Source organism: Lolium perenne, chromosome 4 (assembly GCF_019359855.2).
Source record: "Lolium perenne isolate Kyuss_39 chromosome 4, Kyuss_2.0, whole genome shotgun sequence".
NCBI classification, from domain to species: domain Eukaryota; kingdom Viridiplantae; phylum Streptophyta; class Magnoliopsida; order Poales; family Poaceae; genus Lolium; species Lolium perenne.
The window spans coordinates 316,851,596-316,868,765 of NC_067247.2; the positions used below are offsets into that span (position 1 = coordinate 316,851,596).

Here is a 17,170-nt window from a genome sequence, read left to right on the forward strand (position 1 = left end):
GGTATTGTGCATTGCCTTTTGCTCACATTGAGAATTGTGCATACATCGCCAGTACATCCAAACCCGTGGGAGGACTTTCTCTTGTTCTCCTACACATAAGCCCATACATATTCCTCAAAACAGCCACTATACCTACCTACCACAACATTTCCATAGCTGTTCCGAGATATATTGCCATGCAACTTCCATTTTACATTACATGACTTGTTGTCATCTATTATTTATATATTGCTTTGCATGATTCTATACAGCTGATGTGTGGTTTACCCATGTTACGCTAGATCATTGCACATCCTGCTACACTGGCAGAGGCATACAGTTTTATACATCATGTTTTATTCATTATGAGTTATTTGTACCAAAAAGTGTGTTGTCATATTAGGATGTTGCCCCTAAAAGTGAAAAGAGCCATGGAGGCCATCAAAAGTGAAACAGAAAAAGAAAAGAAAGAAAAAAATAGAAAAGAAAAAGAAAAGAAAAAGAAAAAAAAAGAATAAAGAAAAAGGGGGCAACATTACTATCTTTTATCCACACTTGTGCTCATGTTTTAGCACCTACACTCCATATGAGAGAGTTTTCATGTTTTACTAGTATAACTATGTGGGGAATTTACACTATAGAACTTGGGTTGTATATTCCAATGATGAGCTTCCTCAAAAGTGCTCTAGGTCTTCATGAGCAACCAAGTTGGATGCACCCCCACTAGTTCCATTGGAGAGCTTTCATACACATATAGCTCTATGTGCATCCGTTGCATGGCAATCACTACTCCTTGCATAGCTTCGATTATAAGACTTCCTCTTGTCTAATGATCACTTATAGCTTTGTGAGACTTTCTTTCATTGGCCTTCCAAACCCTCATTAACGTTCTTTTTGCCATAACATCCTGGTGCCAATACCAAATGCTTGCGCTCACCGGTTGAGTAGACTTCGAAACAGTTGATTCATGACGTTCATGTTTATTTTTACTTGACTGAATCCTTCTATGTTGTGAAAATTTACTTGATGCTTGGAATGAAGGATAGAACTTCTATGCCGGATACTTAAAACATCTTTAATGAACTTTGTACGGTTTCATGTCTTTAAAGCAATAGTTCATGAAAACTTCTAGCTTGTTTAACTCTTGCATTATCATCTCTTATATCAACTATAGACATTTGCTTTGAATAATTTGATCTCAGTTCACATGCCTTACATCATTATTGGATCAAGATTATGTTGGTAGCATGTCACTTCAGAAATTATCTTTGTTATCGTTTACCTACTCGAGGGCGAGTAGGAACTAAGCTTGGGGATGCTGAAACGTCTCCAACGTATCTATAATTTCTTATGTTCCATGCTAGTTTTATGACAATACCTACATGTTTTGCTCACACTTTATGATGATTTTATGCGTTTTCCGGAACTAACCTATTGACGAGATGCTGAAGTGCCAGTTCCTGTTTTCTGCTGTTTTTGGTTCCAGAAATCCTACAAAGGAAATATTCTCGGAATTGGACGAAATCAACGCCCAGTATCTTATTTTTTCCCGGAAGCTTCCAGAGCACCGAAGAGGGGCCAGAGGGGAGCCAGGGGGCCCCACCCCACAAGGCGGCGCGGCCAAGGGGGGGCGCCCCTACTGTGTGGGCCCCCCAGAACCCTTCCGACTCCGCCTCTTCGCCTATTTAAGCCTTCGTGACCTAAAACTTCGATACGAATAAGCCACGATACGGAAAACCTTCCAGAGCCGCCGCCATCGCGAAGCCAAGTTTCGGGGGACAGAAGTCTCTGTTCTGGCACGCCGCCGGGACGGGGAATTGCCCCCGGAAGGCATCTCCATCGACACCACCGCCATCTTCATCGCCGCTGCTGTCTCCCATGATGAGGAGGGAGTAGTTCTCCCTCGAGGCTAAGGGTTGTACCGGTAGCTATGTGGTTTATCTCTCTCCCATGTACTTCAATACAATGATCTCATGAGTTGCCTTACATGATTGAGATCCATATGATGAGCTTTGTAATCTAGATGTTGTTATGCTATTCAAGTGGATTTTACTTATGTGATCTCCGGAGACTCCTTGTCCCACGTGTGTAAAGGTGACAATGTGTGCACCGTGTGGGTCTCTTAGGCTATATTTCACAGAATACTTGTTCACTGGGTTATGATTTGAGTTGGATGTCTCTATAAAATTGTGGTGTGTTAGTACCTCCTATGAATGCTCACAGTGACAGCGTGGGGTGTTCATTAGTACTTGGGAATACATCTTTAAGGTTTGCCTACATGATGAATTAGTGTTCGTTATCCTGCCAGAGAGTAATTCAGAATAGCATAGTGAAGTGCTTATATTTATATTCAATTATGATTGCAATGTTGAGAGTGTCCACTAGTGAAAGTATGATCCCTAGGCCTTGTTTCTAAGCATTGAAACACCGTTTCCAACAAGTTCTGTTACATGTTTGCTTGCTGCCATCTTTATTTCAGATTGCTATTACCACTCATATTCATCCATATTACTTGTATTTCACTATCTCTTCGCCGAACTAGTGCACCTATACATCTGACAAGTGTATTAGGTGTGTTGGGGACACAAGAGACTTCTTGTATCGTGATTGCAGGGTTGCTTGAGAGGGATATCTTTGACCTCTTCCTCCCTGAGTTCGATAAACCTTGGGTGATTCACTTAAGGGAAACTTGCTGCTGTTCTACAAACCTCTGCTCTTGGAGGCCCAACACTGTCTACAGGAATAGAAGCCAACAGTAGACAGCAGTAACATCTTCAGAAGTCACGGCTTTCTCCTACTGGTGATTAAACCTTGGTTTCTTACTGAGGGAAAAATTGCTACTGTGCTCATCATACCTTCCTCTTGGGGTTCCCCAACGGTGTCAAGCACCATTAGGCGCATATTATAATCTCTCGGTAGCCAATTACAACTCCAGATTTTTGTCATCTTCCCATCACCTATTCGCTTGATAAGTCCTTGCATCAAAACTTCTCTCCCTTCTAGAATAGATCTCCATATACCCGAGGGAGAATTTCCAAGTTGGGCTTCCAGAAAAGTACAATTAGGAAAATACTTTGACTTCAACACTTCAGAACTAAGAGATTGTGGATCAATTAAAACCCTCCATGCTTGTCTAGCTAGCAACGCAAGATTAAAGAGCTATATGTCTCTGAAGCCAAGACCGCCCATGAATTTTGGCATTGTCATTACCTCTCATGAAACCAACTTGTCATTACCTCCCAACAAAGTAAGGAAAACGCTTCCCATCGGTTGACCGATCACGTCGCTTGATTGGTCGCTCCGCGCCTAATCCGTCCGCCCACGCCACCCCCGCATGTATTGCAGCAACTGCAGCAGTCGGCGCCACCGGCCAGCCTTGCACGCTCATTCATGCACGCGCGCTGCTGCTGCTGCATGCCCACAAGGGCTAGGTGGCTGCATGCAGGCATGAGCTTGGTAGCTCGCTGCTGCCGCATGCATGCTAGTAGGCTTACATCGTTTTTTTAATAATGCGAATTAATTATTTAATTCCAGGACTACCACGCATTTTCGAATATTTTCAAAAGTGTGACTAGGTTGGCATGCAGCCGACCAATCGGACAGGAGCAAGCGAATCAGACAGTAGCAGACCGATTGCAGGTGGCAGCAGGTGGCAGCTGTGGCCGACCAGATCGTAATTTGGACTTACGGTTCTCAAGATATTTTATTTTAAAAAAACGAATCTAGAAAATAAACTGAAAAGCTGACACAATTCAGCCCCCTCTGTCTTCTCTCTCCTCTCTCATCGCCACCTTGCTTCCCCTTGCGATACGTGACGAGCAGGGAGACCACTTCGTAGACACTTTCTAACATCACAACGCGCTACTTTTCGCATGGGGAGCGAGTTACCTCCCTTCACGAAGGTCGGCCTTTTTCCATACGCTCGTGTGCCATCGAGACCTTCAGTTTGGTACAGGCCTGCACACCACCAGTCCGCAGAAATCCAAGCTGGTGGGCTGTGGCGCGTTCGGGATCAGCCGATATCTATGGGCTCTTAGTCTCTCCTACTACCGTCCAGCCATCAACGCAATCGAGCCTAGTATAATAAAGACCTTGCAGTACGGCCACGTTCGCTAGTCGCTAAAGGCCCAAGCCACAAGTCCTTAGGCCCATTATTAACGCTGTGGTGTGATCGTGCTCAGGCCCACCCCCACGTACGTGGAGGCAGGCTGTCCTGCCGCCCGTCACGGCGTCAACGAGATCGAGCGTGGGATCCTGCCTGCACGTTCCGGCGACAGCACGCGCACCTAAACATCACAACGCCCCGCGCTGCGCGGCGCCGCCCCACCCCCCAGTCCACGCTCCAGCCACCCGCCGCTCATCCTCGGTTCCTCCGCCAGTCCGCCGCACCCACAAACGTGCTCTTGCTCCGCGCGCGCGCAGGACCTCCCCGCCGTGTCGGACACCGCCGCATCGCGCTCCACAGGCTTCAGCCGCGGCGAAGGAGAAGAAGTCCATGGAAGTGTGAGTGTCCGCACCGCCGGCGTCCGCTCAATAACTCTCTTCGATTCCGCATCTGCCGCCCCGGGCGGGCTCCGATCCGGCCATCTAACTAACCTCCGCCCGCTTCCGCGTCGTTCAGGGTCGCGTCGGCGCCGGGGAAGGTGCTCGTCGCGGGGGGCTACCTGGTGCTGGAGCGCCCCAACCCGGGCCTCGTCCTCAGCACCACCGCCCGCTTCTACGCCATCGTCCGCCCCATCCACGACGAGCTCAGCCCGGGCTCCTGGGCATGGGTGAGCCCAACCTCTCTCTCCCTCCCCCACTCACCACATTACCGTGCCAGCGAACCGCTGCTTACCCTGCACCCTCCTGCTGTATTTTCAGGGGTGGACGGATGTGAAGGTGACCTCGCCTCAGCTTTCCCGGGAGGCCACCTACAAGCTGTCCCTCAAGCATTCCATGCTCCAGTTGACCTCTGCAAGGCGAGTTCCCCATCACTTCTTGGGTCCCGGTGCTGCATAGGACTCTTGATTCATGTTTTTACTGTTGTTGGAATTCAAGTTTGGTAGCAGTATACAGATACTCACATTGTGCCTGCTGATGTTCACAGGGAGTCTGGAAACCCTTTCGTGGAGCAGGCCATACAATTCTCCATTGCAGCTGCTAAAGCGATTGTTACTGATAAGGAGAAGAAGGACACACTAGATAAGCTGCTGTTGCAAGGTGATGCAGCTGTTCATTACCCGCCTTGATCAGCTATAAAGCACGTCAGTGGCTATGAATATGTTGCATGTTACACTAGTTTCATTATTAATGCTTTCAGATTTATTGGTGCAGGTTTGAACATTACAATTCTGGGCTCCAATGATTTCTATTCGTATAGAAAGCAGGTACTGCTTCTTATTTGAATCACACTTAAACACGATACGTAAACGGAAATAAGAAATTCTGCCTTGATATATTTACATGATTTTTTTATTCGTTTTTGTGGCTTCCTACATGGAATCTTCAACATAGTATTTCACACTTTTAAATGGAAAAGTAGCATCTACTGCCAAATATAAGATCTCTAAAGTGAGTTGAATAGATTGACTAGAATCGAGTGATGATCTGAAATAAGTAGAATTGAGTAATGATCTTACTTATATGACCAAATTTTCGTTTCAGTTACAAGCATTTAGACTTCACTTATCAGGGAATGTAATGAATTGAGTAGAATTGGTTAAAACACCAGGGCGTTGCTTTAACTTGACAATTTGAGAGCGGGATTCTTCCTGCAAAAGAGTGATTTACTTGGTAAACTTGAAGCAGACGCACTGACATGCTCATATTATTTTATTTTTGTTAGTTTCCTTTCCTGCTTCATGTATTCATGATAACCAGCTGTAAGACTGTAAGGCATGCAGGAGTGGCTATTTCCTTTCATGTTTACTTGTAAAATAAAAATATGCCTTTTCTTGTGCACACTAAATATGTAGAAGTAATATACTGTTCCTATGTTTGACATATGTATCCATACAACTATAGTTTTCTCCGCAAGCATTCTGTCACTCGTAAATAACTAGCTGTGGATTTCACCGTTTCTTCAGATTGAAGCACGTGGCCTGCCTCTATCTCCAGAGGTATTGCTTTCATTACCTCCATTTTGTTCAATTACATTTAACTCAGAAGTTGCTAATGGAACCGGAGAAATATGCAAACCTGAAGTGGCAAAAACTGGACTTGGGTCATCAGCTGCCATGACTGCATCAGTTGTCGCGGCTCTTCTGCACTATCTTGGAGCTGTTAACCTTCCCTGTTTGGGTCAATCTTCCAGTGATAGTGCAACTGAACGAGATCTTGACTTGGTGCATGCTATTGCTCAAAGTGCACATTGTATAGCACAAGGGAAGATTGGCAGTGGTTTTGATGTTAGTGCTGCTGTTTATGGTAGTCAGCGCTATACAAGGTTTTCTCCAGAAATACTCTCCTCGGCTCAGGTAAAAACTGCTAGTGCCAGATAGTTGTTTGTCCCAGCAGGTGGAGTTGTCTACCCCGAGCAACTTTGTCAGTAGAAATCTTACCAGATGTTTACAGGTTTCAGGAGGATGTTGCTTGCCAGAAGTAGTAGCAGATATTGCTACTGGGAAGTGGGATCATGAGAAGACTCGATTTTCTTTGCCTCCTCTGATGTGCCTTGTAAGTTGACTTGTCTGAATGATTGATGGCGTGGTTTTCCTTATTGCTATTAAATTGTTATATTGGTTGCCACTACTCATCAGAACTACTGGCTGCTATTGATTCTTTGACGGTATAGGATTTACAGCTTTATTAGTAGTAGTTGCACTGCTGTGATGCTTGGTCCATGGCCGATACTGCTAGAATGATAGTGACAGCATGTCAGCGTACTGTTGTAAGCATGGACACCATGAGTCATTCCCCCTCTTTATAACCAATGAATATTGCATATATTAATATTCATGAGCACCGTCCTTTCATATTCGAAAGGGTACTTATCTATATGTTCCTGTTCTTCATCTTCACCAGTCAGTAGTCAGGCCACAACTTCACATTAGCTTGTATCTTTGCCTTTTTTAGAATGCCCTATCATTTTTTGTGTTTATTCGCCTTGATTTCCTGTTTTATGCTGTCAACAATATATTCATAAGTCTGGGAACAATTTTTGCAATACTTCAATTCAACCATTTACCTATTCCCTCTGTCCCATCATATAAGATGTTATTACAACCAATATAGGAGTATATTGGTTGTAATAACATCTTATATTATGGGACGGAGGGATTATTATTTTTCTTGCAGTATGATACTATTATTTGGTGTCATGTTCATTCTCAATCAATGATGATGTTTTTTTTTGTTCTTGGTCAAGGATGAAATTTAGAATTTAACATAGCTTTGGAATTTGTTGTTAGCTTCTGGGCGAACCTGGAACTGGAGGATCATCTACTCCATCAATGGTTGGATCGGTGAAGAAGTGGCAGAAGTCTGACCCTGAGAAATCCAAAGATACATGGAGCAAGTTGGGAATGGCCAACTCAGTGCTGGAGGAACAATTGAGAAACTTGAACAAACTTGCCGAAGATCATTGGGCGGCCTATGAATCTGTAGTGCGGTCCTGTAGTCATCTGACATGGATGAAGGTAACATTGGTAACCTCTCATTAGTTGTACGGAATAATATTTTTCAATATCAAAATCATGATAGCAGATCTATATTATTTGGTTATGTTGTTAATATTGTGATGCAACCAAGCTCTGAATTTAATTGAACAATGATTAAAGTGCAGCAAGGATCGTGGTACAAATAAGCAAAGATCACATCAACATGCAAACAAATATCAAATCCAGAAATTGCATTTTTTTTCTTACCGAATGGAGAAGGCACCACCAGATTTTGTTAACACACATTTACCTATGTTATGCTTCTAATTCTTAATTATTCCATCTGTATCAAAATGTAAGGCGCACTTGATTTTCGCTGGTTATCAACTTGCAGCTCTGGCTATGATTTGTAGTTATAATATATCCACAAAATTAATACAAGACTATATTAAATGAAAGAATTTTGCAAGACAAATGCAAGGATACCATTTATAAATTCCTAATCCGTATAATTTAGTAGTGTTAGTGTTCAAGGTTGTGCATCAAAGACCATGCAAAAGAAAGTGCTCCTTACATTTTGGGATGGAGGGAATATCAGTTTATCACCATGTGGATCTTCAGGAAGAGTACACTCTTTAGTGCTCTGTGCTAAAACCGTTTTTGTCCTTGTTATTTTCAGTGGACAGAGGTGGCTACTAATCAGCATGAAGAACTGATTGTCAGATCATTATTAGCTGCTAGAAATGCTTTCCTCGAAATAAGGCTTCATATGCGTGAGATGGGTGTGGCAGCCGGTATTCCAGTAAGACCCCCTTTATGAAATTATGATTGTACTCCTTTGATGAATTATGACTTTTGTTGTAGTGTTTTCACATAAGTTTCTTGAGTGTGGTGATTGGTGTAAAACACACATTGCTAAGCTTTGGTCATGAAACTGGAGTAGTGGTCACAGTTCACTAGTAGCAAAATTCGTGTGTGTTAAATAATAGCTCTAAATCTGCAGATTGAGCCGGAGTCACAGACACAGCTTCTAGATGCCACTATGAATATGGAAGGTGTTCTACTAGCTGGTGTTCCTGGAGCCGGTGGTTTTGATGCAGTTTTCTCAGTGACCTTGGGTGAAGCAAGTGCCGCTGTAGCAAATGCTTGGAGCTCCGCTGGCGTCCTCCCACTTCTTGTTCGAGAAGACTCTCGGGGCGTTTCACTGGAAGCTGGTGATCCAAGAACAAGGGAGGTGTCAACTGCTGTGTCATCCATACAGATTAACTGATATATTCTTGATGATAAATTCAGTAATCTTTTCCTACGATGTACTATCTTTGGTGCCTCATTCATTTAGGAGTAGCACTACCGGACAAATTCAAAAATTCGCTTGGTTAGAATAAGTGCTCAGCACGGAGGAACATAGCATGAAGTACTTCTGATAGGACAGTGCAAGAGTGTATAAATGGGAAGCTCTTGTTATTGCCTGTATTGCTCGTAGCCATGGAATGTGCGTGATGCAGTGTGTAGCTTTTGTAATGAACTTAGACCATCTCCAGCCGCGTCCCCTAAACCGCGCCGGATTGAGCGTTTGGGGGACGTGTTTTGTTCGTGCCGCATTTGGGGGACGTCGCTCCCCAGCCACGTCCCCCAAACGCCTTCTCCAAACATTTAAAATATTTTTTTTGGCATTTTATTTCAATTTTCACAAACTAATACATAATCGGGAATGTGGTTTACACGAAGACATAGTTTGGAACATGGTTTTCCACAAACTAATACATAGTTTGAACCATGGTGGACACAAATATAAAATTTTGCAAAAAAACTAAACCTAACTAGGCCGTGCATCGAAGGTTTCGTGTGTTCGTTGCTAAGAAAGAACACTCGAGGGCACACCCAGTCACCCAAACTGAAAAATCCAGCGGGAGGATGGTGCCCTTGTTGGTTCTACCGATGAGGCGAACATCCAGAAACTTCCGTGTACGTATTCGCTGCGAAGAAACAACACTCTTCATCATCAGTCGTCCTCCTCGTCGGTGCTATCGCCGTGGTAGTCCCGGCGGCAGCGCGTCTCGTCGAAGACCTTGACGCTCATGTCCCTGTCGCCGAAGTAGGAGAACATGAGGATGAAGCCGGCTTCGAGGCTGTGGTGGCGCACGAACTTCTCCCAGCCGATGTTGAGGTACATCTTGCCGCGCGCGTCGTAGATCACGTCGACGATCCACCGGTAGTAGCCGCACGCAGCCTCCCGCAGATGCATCGTGCGCGGGCGGTCGTTGCCGGCGACGTAGTCGGCGAAGGAGTCCGGCAGCCTCTGGATGCCGCGCGGGTCGCCCTTGAGGACGAGGATGAACTCGAACAGCACGTCCGGCTCCACGTCCATCTCCGACGATGAAGACGACGGCGTGGGAGGCGACGGCAAGCGTTCAGCTCTGCCGCGGCCACGACCACGACCACGACCACGACCACGGCCGCGAGGTCGGCCTCCGCCTCTATCAGACATAGCGTCGAGTCTTGTTGAAATGGTGGCGGCTAGGGTTTGGGAGAGAGGCGCTAGGGTTTGTGTGTGAGAGGGACGATGAGAGGCGGCCCTTTTATAGGCCGGAGGGAGGCGGAGGAGCGGTGGCGCTCATTAACGCCGGCACGCAGAGCTAGGCGCGACGGGACGCGTCGCTGCGCCTCTGCGGGAACTGCACCGTCGCTGCGCGCCAATAACTTCCATCGCGAGGTAGCCGACGGTTAGGTTAAAATTTATTGTGCCGCTGACGGGTCGGCCCCGCCACTCCCCGCCTCGCTTTTCGGTGTGTCCGGCGTCCCCGGAGCGTCCCCTGTGGGACGGGGACGGGCTCGGGCCGCCGGACACCGTATAGGGCCGCGCCAGACAAAAATGGGCTTTGGGGGACGCGGCTGGAACCGATTTTTGGTCCGGCGCGCTCCAAATTGCTTTGGGGGACGCGGCTGGAGATGCTCTTAGGCTGTGTTTGGATGCACAAAATTGAGCCTTGGAAATGAATTGCATTGCAATACCAAAACCAAGATGAAAATGAAATGACCTCTAATTGAATTAATTCAATTATGTTGTTTGGATGTGCATGATTTTTGTTGTTAGAATCAAAGGGTGTCACACAATTCTAATTCCTGTTTGGATGTATAAGCCGTGGAATTGGATGTTTTTTTAAGTTTGAACAATATAAGTTGTGTACAAATTTGAAAAATAGTATGTATATAAAATCATTTCTCTTCTCCGCAGCTACACACATCTGCAAAATAACGGGTCACTTTTTAGCTCACCCAGGCACAAACAGCATGTACAAGCTACATTTTAGTACATGGATCGCCTCTGAAAGTTAAATAAAATCCTTTCTCTTCTCTCCCAGCTAACCTGCTGTACCAAATCTAGTGCTATACTGCTATCCCTAAAGCTTGACAGGCCATGATGCGATGTCTGACCAACGCAGGGACATGTGTTTGAGCTGAGGAAGGCAGCAGCGGGACATCCGCGGTGTAGTAGAGGCCTCGTAAAATTGTAGAGAAGCAGAAGAATCAACGGGAGATGCTAGCGGCCACGCCTGGCCGTGACCCTGACCTTGAGTCCTTGACGGGGCCCGTCGTGGATCCCTCCCCAACGGGAGATGCTAGTGTTTGAATCCTGAAACTGAAACTCGTGACAGGTTGGTGGTTTATCTAAGAAATGGTGGTGTTGAGGTTTAGTAGGAGTGCGTTCACGCTCCAGTAGTTTTGTTTTTTGAGGGGCTCACGCCCCAGTAGTTGGCGAGCCATGTCCGAGCTAGTTATATGGCGCATTGGGTCGGGCACACAGGTGAAATTTTTTAGGGACAACTGGATACCAAGAGGAGATGCTCTGAAAGTTTCTGGAAGATTGGGAAATTCCCGTCATCGTTGGGTATCAGAGCTTATAAACCCCAGCACAAGAACATGGGACGAAGGGATGGTCAGGTCTTGCTGTCCGCCTAGTGATGCTGATGCCATATTAGCAATCAAACTTCCCCAGAGACAATGTGATGATTTTGTGGCATGGTTCCCAGAGAAAAATGGTATTTTTTCGGTCCTCTCTGCGTATAGACTGGGATTGCAACCGTCTCTTGATTTACTGAGCGAAGGACAATCTAGTGCAGAACCTGGTGGTGATAGAGGAATTTGGAACCTGGTTTGGAAAGAAAAGGTCCCGCAAAAGTTACGGGTGTTTGCCTGGAAGGCAGCGACATCAACCTTGGCGGTACGCTCGGGCTTTCACCACCGAATTCCCAAGATTGACCCAACATGCATTATTTGTGGTCTTGAAGTGGAGGATGGCCATCATGCGCTCATAAGATGCACTTTGGCCAGAGCTTTGCGAGAAGAGATGAGGAAAATTTGGACCCTCCCACCGGAGTCAGCATTCCAAATTAATAGCAAAGAATGGTTGCTGCACCTGCTAAGTACATCCTCACCCTCCATACGAGCGAAGATTATATTTCTGCTTTGGCGGTCGTGGCATCTTAGAAACAACATCGTTCATGGAGACGGAAAGGCATCAATAGTTGCATCAGCTTCCTTCATAGCTAATTACTTGGAGTCTTTTTCTTCAGTCAATTTAGCAAGGTCGGACCCAAAGGGCAAAGCAGCAGTTTCTCCTGAACATCAATTACCTGAAAGTTCAGTTAGGCTCTCTAACTGGACAACACCAACTGAAGGGCAACTAAAAGAGAACGTTGATGCAGGCTGGGATGTGTCCACCAAGAAGGCTGGTATTGGAGTTATTATCCGCGGCCATCTGGGACAAGTGGTGGAATGTGAATGGAAATTTATTTCATGGTGTGCGAGTGCAGAGGAGGCTGAGGTTCTAGCGTGTCTTCAAGGGTTAAAATCCCTAATCAGGCTACAAGCCCCATATGGAATTTTAGAATCCGATTGCTTGCGCACCGTCAAGACTTTACAATGCAAAGTAAAGGATACTTCTTTCTGTTGGAGCCTATATGCTGAAGGACAGGAGCTTCTGAACATCTATCAGTCTATCTCCATATGCAAAGTTGACCGTGCAAGCAATGGTCTAGCATATGGTTTGGCGCAGTTGGGCAAGAAGGGCGACTCTGGGTCTGTTCGTGGTTCTGTACCTCCGCCTTTGGCGGGTTTAGCCGAAAAGGATTGTAATTGGGTCGTTGAGCCCCTAGTTGCTTAGGTTTCTGTCCCACCTGATGTAACCATTCTGTTTCTCCGGAGCAGCAAGTTTTTTACGCACTCTTTTCCTTACCAGGGTACCGAAGGGGACTGGAAGGTTTTTAATGAAGCGGCTTGCTTGCGTAATATATTATGGTTCATCTTCAAAAAAAAAAAAAAATCTTTCATAACAAATATAACAATGTTTATGCATAGCAAACATTAATTAATTTGCAGTCAAAGCTATAAATTGCTTTCTGAAAATTTACTCCCTGAACTATTGGTATTTTTGAAACAATAATTTTCAATGACAAACACGATTAATATCTATAATGAGATGTACGCAATGTGTGGTCATTTTTGGCAGCTGTATATTTACTATCTTTATTTGACAGCTCTAGTACCAAATATGCATGTAAATCATACCAAATAAAGCATCAGCGATTAATTGTATTTAAAAGATGAAAACGGAAGGAAATGGATAACTTCTAAAAAATGTCATGGATGTCCACTATAAAAGTCGTGGCAAAGCCCTCTTCCCAGGGTAGGCTGCAAACATACTGTTCAAAAATTAGCAAAACCTCATCTCGCCTCGAACTCGAAGCACTTGCCACGAGTACCCGAGGATGAGGTCGTTCGCTAAGACGCTACTCCTTGCCCTTGCTATTGTGGCCTTGTTGTCCTCAGGTATGTTGTAGATCAATTATATATTTTGAATGGAAAAATACCCATAATCTTCTTCTCATAAATTTTCACAACTTTTATGTGACGCTGGAATTCATACAAACATAGATGTGGTGATCAAGGTGACCGCAATTCGTGGTGGCTCGTTGGCCCCTGAAGATTGTAGGCAGACACCGGTTGGTCCTGGGCCATGTGACCCCAAGTCATGCTTGCACGACTGTCAAGCCAATATCGGCCCTGGTGCAGTGGGCCAATGTGTTTCTGGAGGATGCCAGTGCACATTTTGTACACCATCTCTACGGAATTAAGTAATGCTTGCTACTTAATTCTTCCTTGAATTAAGAATAATGAGAATGTCTTGCTAAGATCACCGCCAAGATGCTCTCCATTCGCCTTGCGCCACATATGGAAGATCTTGTTTCCAAAGTCCAAAGTACCTTCATCAAGAAAAGGAGCATTCATGATAACTTTCTCTATGTCAAAAATCTCGCGTCTAGGCTCCATAGAAGCAAAACGCCGGCCTTGATCTTCAAACTTGACATTCGGAAGGCTTTTGACTTCGTGCGCTAGGGCTACATTCTGGACTCCTCTTCCCTCCTCGCTTTCAGAATTGTATCGTGGCGTTGCTCGTCTCTGCTTCCTGTAGGGTGATCCTTAATTCTCGCCCATCAAGCACGGCCGAGGGTTTCTCCAAGGCGACCCCCTCTCGCCCCTCCACTTTGTTCTCGCCATCGAACCCATCACTCAAATCCTCGAGAATGCCACCGCTCACGGCTTGCTTGCCAAGATAAGATGGTGGGACGTCATGTTTATGACCTCTTTGTATGCGGATGATGTGGCCATATTCCTTGTACGTTGCAAGAAAGATGTTCAAAAACTTGCGTCTATCCCTCGTGGGTTTGGCGAGGTCACGGGCCTATGCACTAACTTCCACAAGAGTTCCGTTGTGCACATTCGTTGTGATGGCTTGAACCTTGATGACATTCTTTATGGCATCCTGTCCCCCGAGCTACTTTTCCGCTCAAGTACCTTGGTCTTCCTCTCTCGGTCCGTTGCCTTCGAAGGAATGACTTTCAACCCCTTGAAGACAAGAAGACCGGGAAGATCCCCTCTTGGAATGGGAAATTTATCACGGTGGCGGGGCGAACCGCTCCTGTCAAGTCCGTCCTCAACACCAACCCATCTACCACTTGACCTCTCTTGATGTCCCTTCCGGATCCATGCATTACATGAAGAAGATCGAGAGGGATTTCTTATGGGCGAGCACCGACACAGTTTCAGGTGGCAAATGCATGGTCAATTGGGATGTGGTTTGTAGGCCTAAAGACCTTGGAGGCCTTGGTGACCTCAATACCGAGTTCTTTGCTAGAGCGCTTAGATTGAGATGGCTGTGGCAAGAATGGAAAGAGCCGATGAAGATTTGGGTGGGCCTTGGCAACCCTTGCAACGACACGGATATGGATCTCGTCTACGCCTCCACTACCATCTCTTTGGGGAATGGAGAGAAGAACCTTTTTTGGATGGCGCATTGGATCAATGGTTGCAAGTCCCTAGTGTAGGGATTCGTTGCATAGAAAACAAAAAATTTCCTACCGCGAACACGCAATCCAAGCCAAGATGCAATCTAGAAGACGGTAGCAACGAGGGGATTATCGAGTCTCACCCTTGAAGAGATTCTGAAGCCTACAAGATGAGGCTCTTGTTGCTGTGGTAGACGTTCACTTGCCGCTTGCAAAAGCGCGTAGAAGATCTTGATCACGGCGCCACGAACGGGCAGCACCTCCGTACTCGGTCACACGTTCGGTTGTTGATGAAGACGACGTCCACCTCCCCGTTCCAGCGGGCAGCGGAAGTAGTAGCTCCTCTTGAATCCGGCAGCACGACGGCGTGGTGTTGGTGGTGGTGGAGAAACCCGGCGGAGCTTCGCTAAGCGTGCGGGATGTGGTGGAGGAGAGAGGGCCGCTAGGGTTTGGGAGAGGGGGGCGCCGGCCACTAGGGGGTGTGGCCACCTTGTGGTGTTGGGGTGGCCGGCCCCCTCCCCTTGGCCCTCATTATATAGGTGGAACACCCAAGAGTTGGTCTAGAAGTCTTCGAATAAGACCCCAAACCAAAACCTTCCATATCACATGAAACCTACCCAAGCTAGGACTCCCACTAGAGGTGGGATTCCCACCCTTCCTTGGGAGGGGGTGGCCGCCCCCCTTAGGGGAGTCCACTTGGGACTCCACCCCCTTTAGGGTTGGCCGGCCATGGTGGTGGAGTCCCTTTGGGACTCCGCCTTCCAAAGTGGTTTCTTCCGGGCTTTTCTAGAACCTTCTAGGACCTTCCATAGAACCTTCCGGATCATTTTAAATCTTATAAAATGACTTCTTATATATGAATCTTATTCTCCGGACCATTCCGGAACTCCTCGTGATGTCCGGGATCTCATCCGGGACTCCTAACAAATATTCGAACTCCATTCCATATTCAAGTTCTACCATTTCAACATCCAACCTTAAGTGTGTCACCCTACGGTTCGTGAACTATGCGGACATGGTTGAGTACTCTCTCCAACCAATAACCAATAGTGGGATCTGGAGATCCATAATGGCTCCCACATATTCAACGATGACTTTAGTGATCGAATGAACCATTCACATACGATACCAATTCCCTTTGTCACGCGATATTTTACTTGTCCGAGGTTTGATCATCGGTATCACTCTATACCTTGTTCAACCTCGTCTCCTGACAAGTACTCTTTACTCGTACCGTGGTATGTGGTCTCTTATGAACTTATTCATATGCTTGCAAGACATTAGACGACATTCCACCGAGAGGGCCCAGAGTATATCTATCCGTCATCGGGATGGACAAATCCCACTGTTGATCCATATGCCTCAACTCATACTTTCCGGATACTTAATCCCACCTTTATAACCACCCATTTACGCAGTGGCGTTTGATGTAATCAAATTACCTTTCCGATATAAGTGATTTACATGATCTCATGGTCATAAGGACTAGGTAACTATGTATCGAAAGCTTATAGCAAATAACTTAATGACGTGATCTTATGCTACGCTTAATTGGGTGTGTCCATTACATCATTCATATAATGATATAACCTTGTTATTAATAACATCCAATGTTCATGATTATGAAACTAATCATCCATTAATCAACAAGCTAGTTAAGAGGCATACTAGGGACTCTTTGTTGTTTACATATCACACATGTATCAATGTTTCGGTTAATACAATTATAGCATGGTATATAAACATTTATCATAAACATAAAGATATATGATAACCACTTTTATTATTGCCTCTTGGGCATATCTCCTTCAGTCTCCCACTTGCAATAGAGTCAATAATCTAGATTACATTGTAATATACCTAACACCCATGGCATTCTGGTGTTGGTCATGCTTTGCCCTAGGGAGAGCTTTAGTCAACGGGTCTGCTACATTTAGATCAGTGTGTACTTTGCAAATCTTTACTTCTCCATCTTCGATGTACTCGCGAATCGAGTGGTAACGCAGCTTGGTATGCTTCAGCCTCTTGTGTGACCTTGGTTCTTGTGCATTGGCGATGGCACCCATGTTGTCACAGTATATGACTAGTGGGTCCAATGCACTAGGAACCACACCGAGCTCTACAATGAACCTCTTCATCCATACCGCTTCTGATGAAGCCTCTGAAGCCGCTATGTACTCGATTACGTTGAAGACTTCGCCACCATGCACCGCTTCGAGCTTGCCCACCATCGCAGCACCATTCAATATAAACACGTACCTGCAT

At 45.8% G+C, this 17,170-nt stretch overlaps 1 protein-coding gene across 1 annotated transcript; it reads left to right on the plus strand.

The window, feature by feature from the left end:
• Positions 1–4,229: 4,229 nt before the first annotated feature.
• Positions 4,230–9,084, plus strand: LOC127296212 (phosphomevalonate kinase, peroxisomal). Its single transcript, XM_051326248.2, has 10 exons — positions 4,230–4,482; positions 4,601–4,751; positions 4,843–4,940; positions 5,069–5,181; positions 5,296–5,348; positions 6,048–6,437; positions 6,535–6,636; positions 7,371–7,598; positions 8,239–8,361; positions 8,563–9,084. Exons 1-10 carry the CDS (start codon positions 4,475–4,477, stop codon positions 8,827–8,829), a joined length of 1,533 nt encoding a protein of 510 aa, XP_051182208.1. The 5' UTR covers positions 4,230–4,474; the 3' UTR covers positions 8,830–9,084.
• The last annotated feature ends 8,086 nt before the right edge of the window (positions 9,085–17,170 follow it).